At 35.4% G+C, this 18,612-nt stretch overlaps 1 protein-coding gene across 8 annotated transcripts in view; it reads right to left on the bottom strand.

Annotated features, from left to right (window-relative positions):
* POT1 (protection of telomeres 1) overlaps positions 1 to 18,612 on the bottom strand; it is a 114,608-nt gene that overhangs the window by 80,269 nt on the left and 15,727 nt on the right. Inside the window, exons 3-6 of one of the 8 annotated variants that reach the window (XM_050785052.1) lie at positions 15,790 to 15,869; positions 12,309 to 12,385; positions 2,272 to 2,385; positions 1,056 to 1,103 (exon numbers count right to left, since the gene is read on the bottom strand). The exons of 3 other annotated variants lie outside the window; for them this stretch is intronic. In XM_050785052.1, coding sequence (XP_050641009.1) covers positions 1,056 to 1,064 — 9 coding nt within the window. In that variant the 5' untranslated portion in view covers positions 1,065 to 1,103; positions 2,272 to 2,385; positions 12,309 to 12,385; positions 15,790 to 15,869. Of the gene's footprint in view, positions 1 to 1,055; positions 1,104 to 1,359; positions 1,485 to 2,271; positions 2,386 to 12,308; positions 12,386 to 15,789; positions 17,922 to 18,612 lie in introns of those variants that run through there. 4 more of the 8 variants (XM_050785053.1, XM_050785054.1, XM_050785051.1 and 1 more) reach the window with 4 other exon arrangements.

Below are 18,612 nucleotides of genomic sequence, written 5' to 3'. Positions count from 1 at the left end.
AAAAATACACTTTTTTAGGAAAACAAGAAACTCAAAAACAATAACTGTCAGTTTTCTCGATAATCAACTGCAAGATGCATGCTCTGTTTTAAAATGTGGAAATGTGCCAAATGAGCATCTTTTTATGAGTCAGGAAAATAAAGTCAAATAGATCTATGCCTGATTTAACTTATTGTTCAGAGGCTTTTACTATTCCTGCCTTATTTACAGGTTCACAAATATATCAAATATTTTAAATTAAACAATCTATAACAATTTTGGGAAATACTAATACCAGAGCTAATTCACATTTTTTAAAAAGTACATCAGTTCTTTTACTGGTAACAGTCCCCCCCAAAAAATATTAATTATACTAATACTTAGAATTTAGTATCTGTATTCTATAGTCATTGTCAAGTAGAAACAGTTCCTGAATTCTGTCCATTTGAAACTAAAGGTTCAAAAACATAAGTAGAACATAAACATTATATTAAACTATACTAATAAATTATTAATATCTTCTTTCCAGTTTCACTCAGCTACAAGTAGACTACTGTAAAAATGGGAATGGGAATCTTCCTATTGCTATGAGGAAGCTCTAGCTATACCTATGCTTTAAAATAACGGGAAAAATGGGTAAAAAAAGAGAAATGTATCGTAAGTAAATAACTTAAAATTATATAATTTGTTCAATTATATAATTCAGCACAAAATTGTCTGGTTAAATACAAGCTAATGTAAAAAGAAATGAATTTGCCTATGGTTTAAAACAAAAATTTAAGGATCCTCATACAGTAAAAACTTACTTTATTTTTCTTGTGTATGTATAGCTTAAACAAAATATCAGCAGATATTATTCCAGACAACAGAATATTCAGATATTGATTACTAGGTAAAATATATCACTCCGATAAAACATTATCAGCTATAAAAAAGATTATGTTTTTCCAGTGTACTGATACTATATCAACATCAGACTACAAAGTGGACTGAATATACATATACATGTATCTATGTATGTGTGGTATATATGGGTATAGGTGTAATATTCTAAATTAAACTGAATATCATCTTACCAAAGACATTGATTCTGTAGAAAAATCTCTTACAGATTTGACATAAACCTGAAGGAAAAAAAGAAAGAACTTATATACAAAGAACTTGTACACAGATAACCTCCAATGTGATTACAGGCTTTTAGTTTTAGTAAAAGTACACACTTACTCGTAAAATATTCAAATTCACTAGGATGACATAAAGTTATGGCTTACAAATTAAGAGTGAAATGTGCAAAGTTGTCTAAGCTACAGAAACTTAAAAAAAAGGCAAAGATGTAAGGTCAAATGAAAATGTACTTTATTAAAATATTAGTGTTCTTACAGATTAAATTTGAAGCACAGCAATATTCAGTTCTCAGGATAGAATGTAAAATAATGCAAACTTCTGTCAGTCCAATAGAAGTGGAAAATCAGAGCTGATATTCAAAATTTTTCCTGCATAGAACCCTAGACGTTTTCAGAAAGAAAACAAAAAAAATAAGGAAGTGCTTCAGTGATCACTTTAACTGCAAATTTTACCCACCTCCAGCCTAATTCATTAACTTTAATATCAAGCACAGCCACCGCCAGCACTTATAGTACCTTTGTGCGTACTAGAAAAAAAGAGGCAGATGTTGGCCTGCAGGCACTTGGCTTAGCCCAATTCTACCTAGTAATTGTTTAGCCCAATTCTACCTAGAAAATTTTTCTTCTTACTGAAGATTTTATATCTCTCTAAAATGTTTTGACTAAAAAGGCAGTTTTCAAGTGTGTGTGTGGAAAGTAGGGCGTTAAAAGAGGAAAGGCGAGGAAGGCCATCTTCACAACGAATAAAACAGAAGGAAAAAATCAGTTTTACCTAAAGAGGGGTAGGTGATTAATTTAAAGGGAAATCAGGTAGAGCAAAGTGCCTGATAGTATAATTACAAAGAATAATATCCAGTCTAGAATGTCTGTGCAGTTTTGTAAGTTTCATTATTAAGTATTTATTATTTCACTAAGTATTAATAAGTATTAAGTACTTATTTATTAATAAGTAATTATGGAAGTATTATAAAGGAATTCCCTTTTCTATCTAGTCATTTTAAACATAAAACCAAGAAAAAACTTCTATTTTTTAAACTTAAAATATTCAATTAAAATAATTTAGTCAGACCAAGTAGTTTATCTGCAGATTAACAGAAATACTTTCAGTTCCATCACTGTAGCTCATTAAATCTGCAATATAATTAGAGAATAAAAACTACATACTTACATAAACAGTTGATTTGAGGTCTTCAAATGCTTTCAAAAATATGCAAGGTTTATCATCTTTGCCTATAGATGAAGAAGCTAAAAAAACAATAAATCTAGCCACTGCAATGGTATCCTACACAGGAAAAAGAAAGTTTTTGAATCAATCACCAAAATATCTACAATTTGGAACATCATATAAATCCTTATTTATATTACTATCTTTAGAACAAAAATTACTTCTATAAAGTAGAAAACTGGTTAACCCAAACTTGTGTAACACTTACTGAATACATGATTTAGACTATCACTTCCTCTAAAACATCTTCAATATCTACAGCTACAATATAGCCACAGATGGCTATAATGTCCCACTTCATGGGACCAGGAAAATGCTAAATTACTAAGAAAGTTTTATGTAGTGAAACTTAGATGTTCCAATAGTATCAAGGATGGAATTTAAATGAAACTAAATCTCAAAGTTGAGAAACTACATTGAGAAAGGCATAACAGTGCAAAAACTTCACATATTACAAAACTAATACATGTGCATACAAATACAGGGCATAGATAAAATAAGAAACCTCCATTTATAGACTAGTAAGAACAAAGATAGCTTCTTACTACTTAGGTTTGTAACAGCAGTAAGAAGCCATTCTCCATTTATCCCTTCCTCTCTCATTCTTCAAATTTCCTTTTCTTATTTTCCAAATACTAAAACAGAAATACTCAAAGGGTTTTGCCTTGCTGCATATATATTTTTTGTTGTCTTACTCCCTTAATTTTAACACCAATACCTTAAGATACACCAAAATGCCTGGGCTTTTGGTCATCTTCCTTCAATAATTTTAAACTCTATCAAGTGGAAGTCTTCTGCATTACCAGTTTGCTTTGCACATACAAGGGCCTAGTGTCAATTCCCACAATCCTCTATTCAGACTTAATAATTGGACTGAGAGCATATTGTAGATAGCGGTCATTTCTAATTCTGCTCTGTATTTACAGGAGTTGGCACAAAGCAGGCCCTCCCAAAACAAACTGTCTATGAACCAAAGGAAAGACCTTATGTTGCCTTTTCTAAAAATCTCTTGCCCTAACCAGGTATTGTAGCTCTGCAAACTCCTGCCTTTTTTTCTTCACATGAGATTGCAAACATAACTGTGTGTATGTTGATGATGCCAAATTACCACAACTCTTCATAGTTAAGTGGGAGAAAATTTTTCTTCTTACTGAAGATTTTACATCTCTCTAAAATGTTTTATGTAGTTTAAAAAATAAAATGAACATGCTTCTGGAATAAAAATAACAAATGAGTTACTTTTTTTCAGTTTTACAAACTGAAAAATACACTCTACTTTCAAGTGACCTCAAACCAATACATTCTGATTAAATGAAAACTTAAGATTTTAGTCAAAGATTTAAAGTTGTTTATCAAACTAACATAGAAGATAAATAGAAGTAGGGAAGCCAACAGTTTATCAGTTCTAAATTATCCAAGCAGAAAAAAACCTACCTCTTGTTATTCAGTGTTCCACTTAAAAATGTTTTCAAAAGTAAATATTATACACCAAATGCAAATGTTGGAGTACAGATGACCATTTTCTATTTTCCTGCAGAATCTAAACTTTTTAAAAAGACTGAGTATGTATTTCTTTTATCATGAAGAAAAATTTTGAAAAGAATAAATGACTAAAAGCTGGACATCAGCATTCATAAGAAAAATGTTTCTGAAGTTAACAGTAGCTACACACAATTCAGTAAAAAGTTACAACCCTTCCTCTGGCATATATTCAACAGCATAGAAACAATAATCACAGCTTTTTTAAAAAAATTAAAATGTGTTTATTATATTCGTAAATGTGGATTTATATTTGAATATACATATAAAAACTGCACTGAAGGCCCTCAGTGATCTCATTCCAACCAACTCTTCCTGTTTTATTTCTACATACTTCCCATTCAATATCAGACAAATTAGATCCTCTTAAAAGTATAGTGCTTTTCCACATATATTCTTTACATACTTTGAGCCACTGCTACAAATAAAAAACATGTTTCCCATTTGTACATATCTAACCTTACCCATATTTCAAAGTTTAGCCTTCTTCCTGGTAGAATCTATGACTGATTCTCTCTCAAAAACAAGTAATTCTACCTTCCTCTAAACTCTCCTACATAGCATTTTAGCATTTTTCTCTTTGTGTGTTATTTACAAACTTTTCTTAACGCCTTTAAAGCCCTTAAAGTCCTGTAAGTTCCTTGGACTAAAAATAATGGAGATCATTCCAAGATGGCCGAATAGGAACAGCTCCAGTCTACAGCTCCCAGCGTGAGTCATGCAGAAGACAGGTGATTTCTGCATTTCCAACTGAGGTACTGGGTTCATCTCACTAGGACTTGTTGGACAGTGGTTGCGGCCCACAGAGTGTGAGGCGAAGCAGGCATGGCCTCACTGGGGAAGCACAGGGGTGGGGGAATTCCCTTTCCTGGCCAAGGGAAGCCATGAAACTTGGTACCTGGAAAATCGGGACACTCCTGACATAATACTGTGCTTTTCCAACGGTCTTAGCAAACGGCACACCAGGGGATTATATCCCATGACTGGCTCATCAGGTCCCAAGCCCATAGAGTCTTGCTCACTGCTAGCACAGCAGATCAAACTGCGAGACTGCAGCGAGGCTCGGGGAGGGGCGTCCACCATTGCTGAGGCTTGACTAAGGCTTGACTAGGTAAACAAAGCGGCTGGGAAGCTTGAACTGGGTGGAGCCCACTGCAGTTCAACCAGGCCTGCCTGCCTCTGTAGATTCCACCTCTGGTGGCAGGGCATAGCTGAATAAAAGGCAGCAGGAACTTCTGCAGACTTAAACGTCCCTGTCTGACAGCTTTGAAGAGAGCAGTGGTTTTCCCAGTATGGAGTTTGAGATCTGAGAACGGACAGATTGCCTCCTCGGGTGGGTCCCTGACCCCCGAGTAGCCTAACTGGGAGACACCTCGCAGTAGGGGCTGACTGACACCTCATACAGCCGGATGCCCCTCTGAGACGAGCTTCCAGAGGAAGGCTCAGGCGGCAACATTTGCTCTTCTGAAATATTTGCTGTTCTGCAGCCTCTGCTGGTGATACCCAGGCAAACAGGGTCTGGAGTGGATCTCCAGCAAACTCCAACAGACCTGCAGCTGAGGGTCCTGACTGTAAGAAGGAAAACTAACAAACACAAAGGAATAGCATCAACATCAACAAAAAGGACCTTCACACCAAAACCCCATCTGTAGGTCGCCATTATCAAAGACCAAACGTAGATAAAACCTCAAAGATGCGGAGAAACCAGAGCAGAAAAGCTGAAAATTCTAAAAATCAGAGCACCTCTTCTCCTCCAAAGGATCGCAGCTTCTCGCCAGTGATGGAACAAAGCTGGATAGAGAATGACTTGGACGAGTTGGCAGAAGTAGGCTTCAAAAGATCAGTAATAAAAAACTTCTCCAAGTTAAAGGCGGATGTTTGAACCCATCGCAAATAAGCTAAAAGCCTTGAAAAAAGATTAGACAAATGGCTAACTAGAATAAACAGTGTAGAGAAGAACTTAAATGACCTGATGGAGTTGAAAACAATGGCACAAGAACTACGTGATGCATGCACAAGCTTCAGTAGTCAATTGGATCAAGTGGAAAAAAGGGTATCAGTGACTGAAGATCAAATGAATGAAATGAAGTGAGAAGAGAAGTTTAGAGAAAAAAGAGTTTAAAAAAAAAATGAACAAAGCCTCCAAAAAATATGGGACTATGTGAAAAGACCAAATCTACATTTGATTGGTGTACCTGAAAGTGATGGGGAGAATAGAACCAAACTGGAAAACACTCTCCAGGATATTATCCAGGAGAACTTCCCCAACCTAGCAAGGCAGGCCAACATTCAAATTCAGGAAATATAAAGAATGCCACAAAGGTACTCTTTGAGAAGAGCAACCTCAAGACACATAATTGTCAGATTCACCAAGGTTGAAATGAAGGAAAAAATGTTAATGGCAGCCAGAAAAAAAGGTCAGGTTACCCACAAAGGGAAGTCGATCAGATTAATAGCGGATCTCTCAGCAGAAACTCTACAAGCCAGAAGAGAGTGGGGTTTAATATTCAACATTCTTAAAGAAAAGCATTTTCAACCCAGAATTTCATATCCAGCCAAACTAAGCTTCTTAAGTGAAAGAGAAATAAAATCCTTTACAGACAAGCAAATACTGAGAGATTTCGATACCACCAGGCCTGCTTTACAAGAGGTCCTGGAGGAAACACTAAACATGGAAAGGAACAACCGGTACCAGCCACAGCAAAAACATGCCAAAATGTAAAGACCATCGAGGCTAGGAAGAAACTGCATCAAATAACGAGCAAAATAACCAGCTAACATCATAACGGCAGGATCAAATTCACACATAACAATATTAACCTTAAATGTAAATGGGATAAATGCCTCAATTAAAAGACACTGACTGGCAAATTGGAAAAACTGTCAAGATCCCTCAGTGTGCTGTGTTCAGGAGACCCATCTCATGTGCAGAGACACACATAGGCTCAAAATAAAGGGATGGAGGAAGATCTACCAAGCAAATAGAAAATAAAAAAAAAAAAGCAGGGGTTGCAATCCTAGTCTCTCACAAAACAGGCTTTAAGAGACAAAGAAGGCCATTACATAATGGTAAAGGGATCAATTCAACAAGAAGAGCTAACTATCCTAAATATATATGCACCGAATACAAGAGCACCCAGATTCATAAACCAAGCTCTTAGAGCCCTACAAAGGGACTTAGACTCCCACACAATAATAATGGGAGACTTTAATACGCCACTGTCAACATTAGACAGATCAATGAGACAGAAAGTTAACAAGAACATCCAGGACTTGAACTCAGCTCTGCACCAAGTGGACTTAATAGACATCTACGGAACTCTCCACCCCAAATCAACAGAATATACATTCAATATCCCTGACGAACATCAATGCGAAAATCCTCAATAAAATACTGGCAAACCGAATCAAGCAGCACATCAAAAAGCTTATCCAACACAATCAAGTTGGCTTCATCCCTGGGATGCAAGGCTGGTTCAACAGACACAAATCAATAAATGTAATCCATCATATAAACAGAACCAAAGACAACAATCCCATGAGTATCTCAATAAATGCAGAAAAGGCCTTTGACAAAATTCAACACCCCTTCATGCTAAAAACTCTCGATAAACTAGATAGGTATTGATGGGGCGTATCTCAAAATAATAAGAGCTATTTATGACAAACCCACAGCCAATATCATACTGAATGGGCAAAAACTGGAAGCATTCCCTTTGAAAACTGGCACAAGACAAGGATGCCTCTCTCACCATTCCTATTCAGTAACTGGAAGTTCTGGCCAAGGCAATCAGACAAGAGAAAGAAATAAAGGGTATTCAATTAGGAAAAGAAGAAGTCAAATTGTCCCTGTTTGCAGATGACGTGATTGTATGTTTACAAAACTCCATTGTCTCAGCTCCAAATCTCCTTAAGCTGATAAGCAACTTCAGCAAAGTCTCAGGATACAAAATCAATGTGCAAAAATCACAAGCATTCCTATATACCAATAATAGACAAACAGAGAGCCAAATCATGAGTGAACTCCCATTCACAATTGCTTCAAAGAGAATAAAATACCTAGGAATCCAACTTACGAGAGATATAAAGGACCTCTTCAAGAAGAACTACAAACCACAGCTCAACGAAATAAAAGAGGACACAAACAAACGGAAGAACATTCCATGCTCATGAATAGCAAGAATCAGTATCGTGAAAATGGCCATACTGCCCAAGGTAATTTATAGATTCAATGCCATCCCCATCAAGCTACCAATGACTTTCTTCACACAATTGGAAAAAAATACTTTAAAGTTCATATGGAACCAAAAAAGAGCCCTCATTGCCAAGACAATCCTAAGCAAAAAGAACAAAACTGGAGGCATCACGCTACCTGACTTCAAGCTATACTACAAGGTACAGTAACCAAAACAGCATGATACTGGTATCAAAACAGAGATATAGGCCAATGGAACAGAACAGAGCCCTCAGAAATAATACCACACATCTACAACCATCTGATCTTTGACAAACCTGACAATAACAAGAAATTAGGAAAGGATTCCCTATTTAATAAATGGTGCTGGGAAAACTGACTAGCTCTATGTAGAAAGTTGAAACTAGATCCCTTCCTTACACCTTATACAAAAATTAATTCAAGATGGATTAGAGACTTAAATCCTAGACTTAAAACCATAAAAACCCTAGAAGAAAACCTAGACAATACCATTCAGGACATGGACATGGGCAAAGACTTCATGTCTAAAAACACCAAAAGCATTGGCAACAAAAGCCAAAATTGACAAATGGGATCTAATTAAACTAAAGAGCTTCTGCACAGCAAAAGAAACTACCATCAGAGTGAACAGGCAACCTACAGAATGGGAGAACATTTTTGCAATCTACTCATCTGACAAAGGACTAATATCCAGAATCTACAAGGAACTTAAACAAATTTACAACAAAAAAATCAAACCACCCCATCAAAAAATGGGCAAATAATATGAACAGACACTTCTCAAAAGAAGACATTTATGCAGCCAACAGACACATGAAACAATGCTCATCATCAGAGAAATGCAAATCAAAACCACAATGAGATACCATCTCACACCAGTTAGAATGGCGATCATTAAAAAGTCAGGAAACAACAGGTGCTGAAGAGGATGTGGAAATAGGAACACTTTTACACTGTTGGTGGGACTGTAAACGAGTTCAACCACTGTGGAAGACCATGTGGCAATTCCTCAAAGATCTAGAACTAGAAATACCATTTCACCCAGTGATCCCATTACTGAGTGTACACCCGAAGGATTATAAATCATGCTACTATAAAGACACATGCACACATGTGTTTATTGTGGCACTATTCACCATAGCAAAGACTTGGAACCAACCCAAATGTCCATCAGTGACAGACTGGATTAAGAAAATGTGGCACATACACACCATGGAATACTATGCAGCCATAAAAAGGGATGAGTTCATGTCCTTTGTAGGGACATGGATGAAGCTGGAAACCATCATTCTGAGGAAACTATTGCAAGGACAGAAAACCAAACACCGCATGTTCTCACTCATAGGTGGGAATTGAACGATAAGAACACTTGGACACAAGAAGGGGAACATCACACACAGGGGCCTGTGATGGGGTCGGGGGAAGGGGGAGGGAGCATTAGGAGATACAACTAATGTAAAAGACAAGTTAATGGGTGCAGCACACCAACATGGCACATATATACATATGTAACAAACCTGTACGTTGTGCACATGTACCCTAGAACTTAAAAGTATAATAAAAATTAAAAATAAAATAATGTCTTATTCATGTGTATATTTCATATAAATGGCTGCCAGAGGTTTCTGTTCATAGTGCTCAACAAATATCTGGTGAATGAATGAATGAACAGGACAAAGACTGAAGCACAGAACTAAACAAAGAGGGAAAATAAAAATGGCTCTTAGGATCCAGTTTCCATGAATTTATAAATCATAATGGCTTTTAAACTAATTCAAGTACACGGAGTATAAGAAAGATAAATGGCCGGGCGCGGTGGCTCAAGCCTGTAATCCCAGCACTTTGGGAGGCCGAGACGGGCAGATCACGAGGTCAGGAGATAGAGACCATCCTGGCTAACCCGGTGAAACCCCGTCTCTACTAAAAAATACAAAAAAACTAGCCGGGCGAGGTGGTGGGCGCCTGTAGTCCCAGCTGCTCGGGAGGCTGAGGCAGGAGAATGGCGTGAACCCGGGAGGCAGAGCTTGCAGTGAGCTGAGATCCGGCCACTGCACTCCAGCCTGGGCAACAGAGCGAGACTTTGTCTCAAAAAAAAAAAAAGAAAGATAAATAAATAACAGGTAATATTAGTTTGTATAAACACTCATTAGATCAAATTAAAAATGAGATTTTATATGGGGTCTTCTAAGCTTCTGAGAAGAGTATACTGAAGCCATTCAAACAAGAATTGGCATTACATAGTTCTGTGCCAAGAGTATATTCTGACATACCACAGTAGATGTTTAACTCAATTGGGTGAAAAAAGTTAAGAGACCAGCCTGGAGAAAAAAATACTATGCTACAAAAAGTAAGAAGGCTTTATCAATGCATATACATGTTATAAAACTAAAAACGCATTTGGAATCACTGAAGTCTTTAAACTAATTTAAGATACTTAAATATTAGCAAAGGGGTCATTTCCCTTTTGTGTCTGTACTACTCTGTCATCCCTGTCACATTGTCTTACAAAGAGTGAGCCCCTTGTCATTAAACAATTCCCTGTTTAGTATAGCCAAATAGAATATTTACTGCAAACCAGTCTCAGAGAAGAAAAATGAAGTCAGTAAAGGGTCTTCTTAACAATAAGAAGTGTTCTTCAGAAAATCAACAATTAACTTAACTGCTCCACCCCCTGCAAAATTAAAGTCACATACTGTATGATTCTACCTAAAAGATCGGAGGTTGCCAGAGGTTAGGGAAAGGGAGGGATGAATAGGCAGAGCACGGAGGATTTATAGGGCAGTGGAAAATACTCTATAAGGTACTATAATGGTAGATATATGTTGAAACACATTTTTCAAAATTCACAGAAGGTACAACACCAAGAGTAAACCCTATTGTAAACCATGAACTCTGAGTGATAATGATGTCATTGCAGGTTCACCAACTGTAATACCACTCTGGTGAGGGAACGTTGATAGCAGAAGTGGCTATGCATAACTGCAGGTAGAGAGTGTGAGGGAAATCTCTCTACTTTTCTCTCAATTGTGCTGTGAACCGAAAACTTTTTTTGTAAAGTATTTTTAAAAAAAAACAAAGCTTTAAAAATGTATTTTTAAAAGTATATCAGATTATTTACTTGCATATTAACAAATATGGTTTTTATATGTTAGTACCTCCTAATAAACAGTCAGTGGTGAAATAAGCAAATCAACCAGCAAATAATAGCATAAATTATAAGACTCGTGTATTAGTTTGCTAATTTTTAACAAATAATACATCAGAAATTCTCAAGTCGTTACACTTAATGGGCAGGAAAAGGGCACTGAAAATATAAAATGACTGATAATTCAAAATGAAAAACACTTATTTGGCTTTAACAAGCATTAAATAATTTTTCTACATTGACCTTACAAATCTTATTAGGTTATCATATTTTAAAACACCGTTGAAGAATAAGGGTACAGGCAGAAACCAGAGACCTGAAGGCATTGATAGTGTAGTGATAAACAGAAAATGTTTCTCTATAAAAACATATTTCCTGAGTAATTGCATGTATTGGGTTGAGTAATACCAAGGTCACAATTGGAAGTAATGTAAGTGAATAATATTAGCATTAAAAACCAAAATTCTTAAATTGCCTACAAATCACTGTATGATTTGACCCCTACCCACCTCAGCAGCCACATATTGTGTGACTCACCCTGTATTCTGTCTTCTCAAAATTCATTAAATATTCCAGGACGCTTGCTCAAGGCCTCTGTATATGCTATTCTCTCCTTGCAATCTACAACCCAAGTACCCCGTGATCATTTTTCCACTACTCTTCTCGTTCTACTATTCAATATTCATAGTTACATATCATATCTGGATAAAATAATTACGTAATAATTGTTTAATTCTCCTCCATGGGACACTATGCTCTATGAGGGCAAGGTCCATGACTGTCTTATTCACTGCTATATCTCTAACATCTATCATAGAATACAAAAGCATTTAACAAATGTTTGGACAACTAAATAATCAAAGATATTAATATTCATACGTATGTAGACAGTATACCTTCACGAATCTTAAAATAAAATAAACTGTACAACTACTACAAAACTTACTTCATAGACTCTTAGCATTTTAGAACTTAAAATGACCTTAGAGATCATGTAATCAAACATCTTCATTTTTCAGATAAGAAAATAAGGGCCAGACAGAATAAATAAATGGTCTAAGGTCACATACAGTTAATTACCTATGAACCAAGATGAGAATCCAAATCTCCTGACTTTCAAGACAGGCACCACTCTAATTCCTCTTTCAGAACTAACTCTAACAGGGATACAGGGAGAAAAAAGGTATTAATAAATGTCTTTATTTTTGACAGTTTTGTGGTATTTTTTTTTTAACTTTCAGAATACTTTGGAAAAGTCTTTCCTCATATTTTAAGTCCACATATTAAATGTTAAAACTGACTTTAAAATATGAAAACTAAAACAAAAACTGTCTCATACAGAGTAAGGCTTAATTATAGCATGTGTATTTCTGCAAAATATATCACATTAGTCTACCAAAGCAAGGATTAAAATCCTGTTAAAATTCATTTCAGTGTTTTAGGATTACTGTATTCAAATACAACACTACCCTTAAGGGAACAAGCAAATGGCAAAGAAGAAGGTTTAAGAATCAAATTGGAGAAAACTCATTCCTTTAAGCAAAAAGTTTTACCCTTGGGTTGGAACAACCTTCAATCTTGATACTATAATAAATGGGTATATTAGACCCTCAAATAATCAGCATTTCTGGGTTTTAAATCCAGAAATAATTTAAAGTAAATGTGACCTCAGTCTTTACATCATTTTAAAAGCAAGAAACCTTGACTTACCATTATTAACAACCTGTCATCTGACAGGTACTAATTAACTAGTGTAGTTCTATTCTATTTTAATGAATACCTATTTAAAATGTATTTCAATAGCAGAAAACACTTTACATGTCAGGCAAAATACTAATACCTAATGTAATGTACATGTTCTGTAGGTGTACTATACATGTTTTGTTAATTCATATCATAACCCTTTTACACTGTTTCTCAAATAAACAGTTAATAAATGTAAAAATCTTAAAGGATAAAGGTGAAATATATTTAAAATATAAACAAATTGATCTCTGATATTCAATAGCATGTATTTATTTTTAAAACACAGCTCTAAAATATCCAAGATATATTAGGTAAAAATAAAGCAACTTGGAAAACACAGTTACTTGGTGAAAAATATGCAGACAGGCTTATCCATGCCCACAGACACACACAAAGGCAAGTGCACATATATATACACACATACATAAAACCTGGAAGGGTACCAAAAAAAGCATAGCAGTGATTTTTACCTGAAGAATGGGACTGGGAAATGGCAGGGGATTCAGTGGGAATGAGGGAACTTTTGCTTTTCAGTTTATAGCCTGCTATACTGTCTGAATGTTTTAAAATCATGACTACACAAAAACAACAAAATCTTCTCAGACAAATATTTGTAAGATTGTCAAGTCCATAATACCACCATGAGGTAAGAAAAAAAGGTGTGGAGATAGAGTGGTTTCTCTACTTATTTTAAGCCCTATAACAAATGTTAGCCTTAGAGGGTTATCTTCATAATGAAAGTGCCAATCACCATCATCACAGAGGGTTAACAGTTAAATGAAAAACTTATACGAAGACACTTTGCAATCTGTAAGATTTCATACAAATATAATATTATTAGTAAAATTTTAATTCTGAAAAAAACTGGTTAAATGTTAAAAATTGGCTGTAATAAATGTTTGAAAAAGAAACAATGGTTTTTATTACCTAACGGCTCTTTATATATAGACCTTATTTGCTACTGAACTATGTAAAATAAACAAAGGATAGGAAAAGAAACAGAAAAATAAGTTCTTTAATCTCCTTACCTCACAAGAAATTAGAATTTGCATCTCTTTACATCATTATACCTCAAAACATCTAAAATGTTAACTAGAAAAACCCTTTAAATTATGAATTCCCAAACATAAACACCCATAGGTGTGTGAACACAGACAGGTACACAGACACACCCTAAGAGTAATGAGAAAAAGTATAACAGATTTATACACTCAGAAAAATGTTTAAATATATTCATACAAATATAATGTACACACACCTCTCTCAGAGCAACTCTACCTACATTTACCCCAACACTATTTTCTGTATTGTGTTAAAACAAATGTTTCAAAAATTCTTTAGTGAATGAGATTTTGTATTCATATTAGCACCTGACATTTATTTAATGTTCATAAATGCAAAATTTTATAAGATACCAACACTGAATTCTTAGTAATTTAGAGCTGTCATCTCAAATATTAATTATTTTAACTAAGCTGAAATAAAGTCTTGCCTTCAAGGGAAAGAATAATACAAATAACAGTAATGATAGCAGACCTTTACTAGGGCCACCAACTAAAAAAAGCACCTTATCAAAATAGATATTTACACAGGGATTCTTTTGGAGCAATTAATGCCTACCTGAAATCGCCTCAAGCAGGCACGATTGTGTGTATATGCATGCATGCTTTTTTCTATTTTATTTCCTAGTGTCCTTCCCTGATGACTGTCAGAAACTTCTTCATAGTATATTTGTCTCTAGAATTTTTGTGCCATATCAACTAGATTAGAACTATATTTCAATCAATATTTTAAAAATTTTATCAGCGATCAATCTCAGAGAAATGGTCTGATGATTTGTACTACGAGCTTTAGGACATGAACTGTACGGCAAATGCATTACTTCCCTAAATTCTAAAGCAAGATTTTAAGATATATCACTGATTAGTAACAGCACTGCACATGGAAAACTTAACATAACACTGATTTTCCTTTTCTTTGTTCAAAGTAGAAGTGAGAAAAAAATTAACTGATATAACAGTTCTTCACAGCAACTTGAGCAAAAAAGATAAAATCTGAGTTTGACAGTGTATCACAAAATTCTTGTAACAAGAAAATAAAAGCAGATGTTCTAACAGTTTGCTTGAAATGGATCTTTATTCCAGACCCCACAGGTTTTACAAAAATGGTACCATTTCTCAAGGGCACTGAATTATTTATAAATCACCACAATTTCTGCAACTACTATATGTCAAAACTATTCAGAATTCTCAGCTAATCCAAAACCCTTACTTTATATTTGATTAAATTTGAAACTGGCAACATTCAATGTTATTCAAGGGCCAATAATTAACTGAAGAAAAGCAGGGATTAGAAGCTAAACTACTGGGTTCAGGGTTCAGATGTCCTCCCTCCACTGTCTTCTTCTTCATTGAAGCTGTATCTAATTACAATAGTAGTAATGACGATAATAATAGTTGCTATGTACTGAGTTACTACTATGTGCTAATAGTGGCTATATTCTGTCTCGAGTCTTTTCAACAATCCAGAAAGGCAGGTATCATTACCTCCATCTTTAAAATTGGAGGGAAAAAAAAAAAAGCTCAATGGAATTAAGAGTTTTACTCCAAGTCACACCTGCTGGGTTTTAGATACCCTGAGCCTTCCCTTGCCATATAGGAAACATGCACTCACACTGCAGAGTCTTTGTAATTGCTAAGTTCTGTTCTAGAACACTCTTATTTCAAATACCTGAAGGATCTTCACATCACTTCTTTGAAGTCTCTTATCAAATGTGACTTGTCAGTCTTTTCTTCACCACCAAATAAATACATACCTTCCTTCCCCTTCTCACGTTTACAGTTCACATCTCATCTTTCGTCCATTGCCTTATGTTCTCCATAGCATTGTTTCCAACTAGAAAAGGTATATATTTACTTATTGTCTTTCTTCCCTAGAACGTATGCTGCATAAGGACAACTTTGTCTGTTTGGCTCATCAGTGCCTAGGAATAGGGCCCGGCTCTTCATAGGTATTCATGTGTGAATGGCTTAATGAATATATGCAAATTCTCCTATTTCCCTTAAGAAGCACAGATGTATTCAGAGTAATATTTCAAATACAAAAAACTAGCAAGGTATACTGCAGAGGCTCCAGCTCCACAAGGCTAACAGATGGCCACAGCCTCAGAAGATAAGATACTCCCCAAAATGCCAGGACCATTGTATTAGTCCGTTTTCAAGCCTCTAAGACATACACGAGACTGGGCAATTTACAAAACAAAGAGGTTTATTGGACTTACAGTTCCACATAGCTGGGGAGGCCTCACAATCATGGCGGAAGGCAAGGAAGAGCAAGTCACATCTCATGTGGATGGCAGTAGGCAAAGAGAGAGCTTGCGCAGAAAAACTCTGGTTTTTAAAATCATCTGATCCCATGACACTCATTCACTATCACAAGAACAGTCCAGGAAAGATCCGCCTCCATAATTAAACCACCTCCCACCAGGTTCCTCCCATGACACGTGGGAATTGTGGGAGTTACAATTCAAGATGAGATTTGGGTGGGGACACAGCCAAACCGTATCAACCACCATCAGTACTGTATTTCTTCTTTGAGGAAATACTTAACTCAAATCACCTATTTTTTTAATTGAATTGTTTATCTTTTTGTTGTTGAATTTAAGAAGTCCGTTATATATCCTAAATAGCAAATCCTCATTAGATATATGATTTGCAAATATTTTCTACCACTCTATACACTGTCTTTTCATGTTCACGATAATGTCCTTTGATGCGTAACATTTTAAAATTTTTATGAAGCTTAATTTATCAATTTTTCCTCATTGCTCATCCCTTTTGTATCATATCTAACAATCCATTGCCAAAACCAAGCTCATGAAGATTTGCCTCTGTATTTCTCAATGACTTTATCGATTTAGCTCTCATATATAGACATTTAACCCATTTTGAGTTAAATTTTGTATATAATATAAGGTAAGAATCTAATTTCATTCTTTTGCATGTGGAAATCCAGTTGTCTCATTATTATTTGTTGAAAAGACAAATGGTCATTTTTAAATAGAGATAGTTTTACTCCTTCCCTTCTAATTTGAATGTCTTTTATTTCTTTTTCTTATCTGTTTTCACCGTTGACTGAACATGTCATCCTTGTCAAAAAACTACTTAGCCATAGCAGTATGGGTTTACTGTAATCCCAGCACTTTGGGAGGCCGAAGTGGGCAGATCATGAGGTCAGGAGATCAAGACCATCCTGGCTAACACAGTGAAACCCCATCTCTATTAAAAATACAAAAAATTAGCCAGATGTGGTGGCACATGCCTGTAGTCCCAGCTACTCGGAAGGCTGAGGCAGCAGAACTGCTTGAACCCAGGAGGCAGAGGTTGCAGTGAGTCAAGGTCATGCCACTGCACTCCAGCCTGGGCGACAGAACGAGACTCCAACTCAGAAAGAAAGAAAAAAAAAAAAACAGTATGGGTTTATTTCTGGACTCAATTGTACTCCATTGATCTCTGTCTATCCTTATGCCAGTACCACTGTTTTGATTACTGCAGCTCTGTGATAAGTTTTGAAACTGGGAAGCCTGAGTATTAAGACTTTGTTGTTCTTTTTTAAGGTTGTTGTGGCAATTTGAAGCCCCTTGAAATTTCATACAAATTTGGGGATTAGTCCTTACATTTCTGCAGCAAATTTTATAATTCTCATGGGGATTATCTTGAATCTATAGATCATTTTGGGTAGTATTGACAGTTTAACATATCAAGTCTTTCTACACAAGTTTCTGCTATGTAGAGGGCACTAACCACAGAAAGTACCAAAAAAAAAAAAAAGAAAAAAAGCACTTCTTCTGACATATAGTTGGCCCTGTATCTGCAAATTTTGCATCTGTAAATTCAACCAACTCAGACTGAAAAATATTCAGAAAAAAAGTTTTTTAAAAAAATTATACAACAACAATAAAAAATAATACAAATTAAAAAAATACATAGTATAGCTATTTAGATAGCATGTACATTGCATTAGGTATTATAAATAATCTAGAGATGATTTAATGTAAATGGTGGGGAGAATACACATGGGTGATAAGCAAATATTTTGCCATTTTATATAAGATTTGAGCATCCACAGATTTTTATATCCATAGGGGGCTCCTGGAACTAATCTCACGCCGATACAGAGAAACAACTGTAACTCAATTTTCTACAAGTATCTGTTACTTAATAAATGTATTTATATTTAACTTCTTCAGAAAATTAATTTATTTCTCATACCTCCCTTTAAGCTCTACCACCTTAACTTGCTTTTTCTCCAGATCACATTTCTACCTAATATTACTTTATGTAATTATTCCTTGCATTTCTTCATTCCCCTAAAATGTAAATTCCATGAAGGTAAGAACTAAGTTTTATTCACAGCTATAACCCCAGGACCTAGAACAGTATCTGATATATACTTAGTTGTCAGCAGTTGTAGAATTTTGTAGTTTGTTTCCCATTTACTGCTCCAGACTGTTCTAACCAACCACAGGCTTCAGATGAGATCTACTTTTGTCCCTAAGTGTTACAAAGTAGCCCTTCCAAGCTTACCATGATTATTTGAGGGCTACATGGAGAAAGAATTCCCCCTGTGTAAGAACAAC

This window comes from Macaca thibetana, chromosome 3 (genome assembly GCF_024542745.1).
Source record: "Macaca thibetana thibetana isolate TM-01 chromosome 3, ASM2454274v1, whole genome shotgun sequence".
Taxonomy (NCBI): domain Eukaryota; kingdom Metazoa; phylum Chordata; class Mammalia; order Primates; family Cercopithecidae; genus Macaca; species Macaca thibetana.
This window is presented reverse-complemented; position numbering and strand designations above follow the sequence as displayed.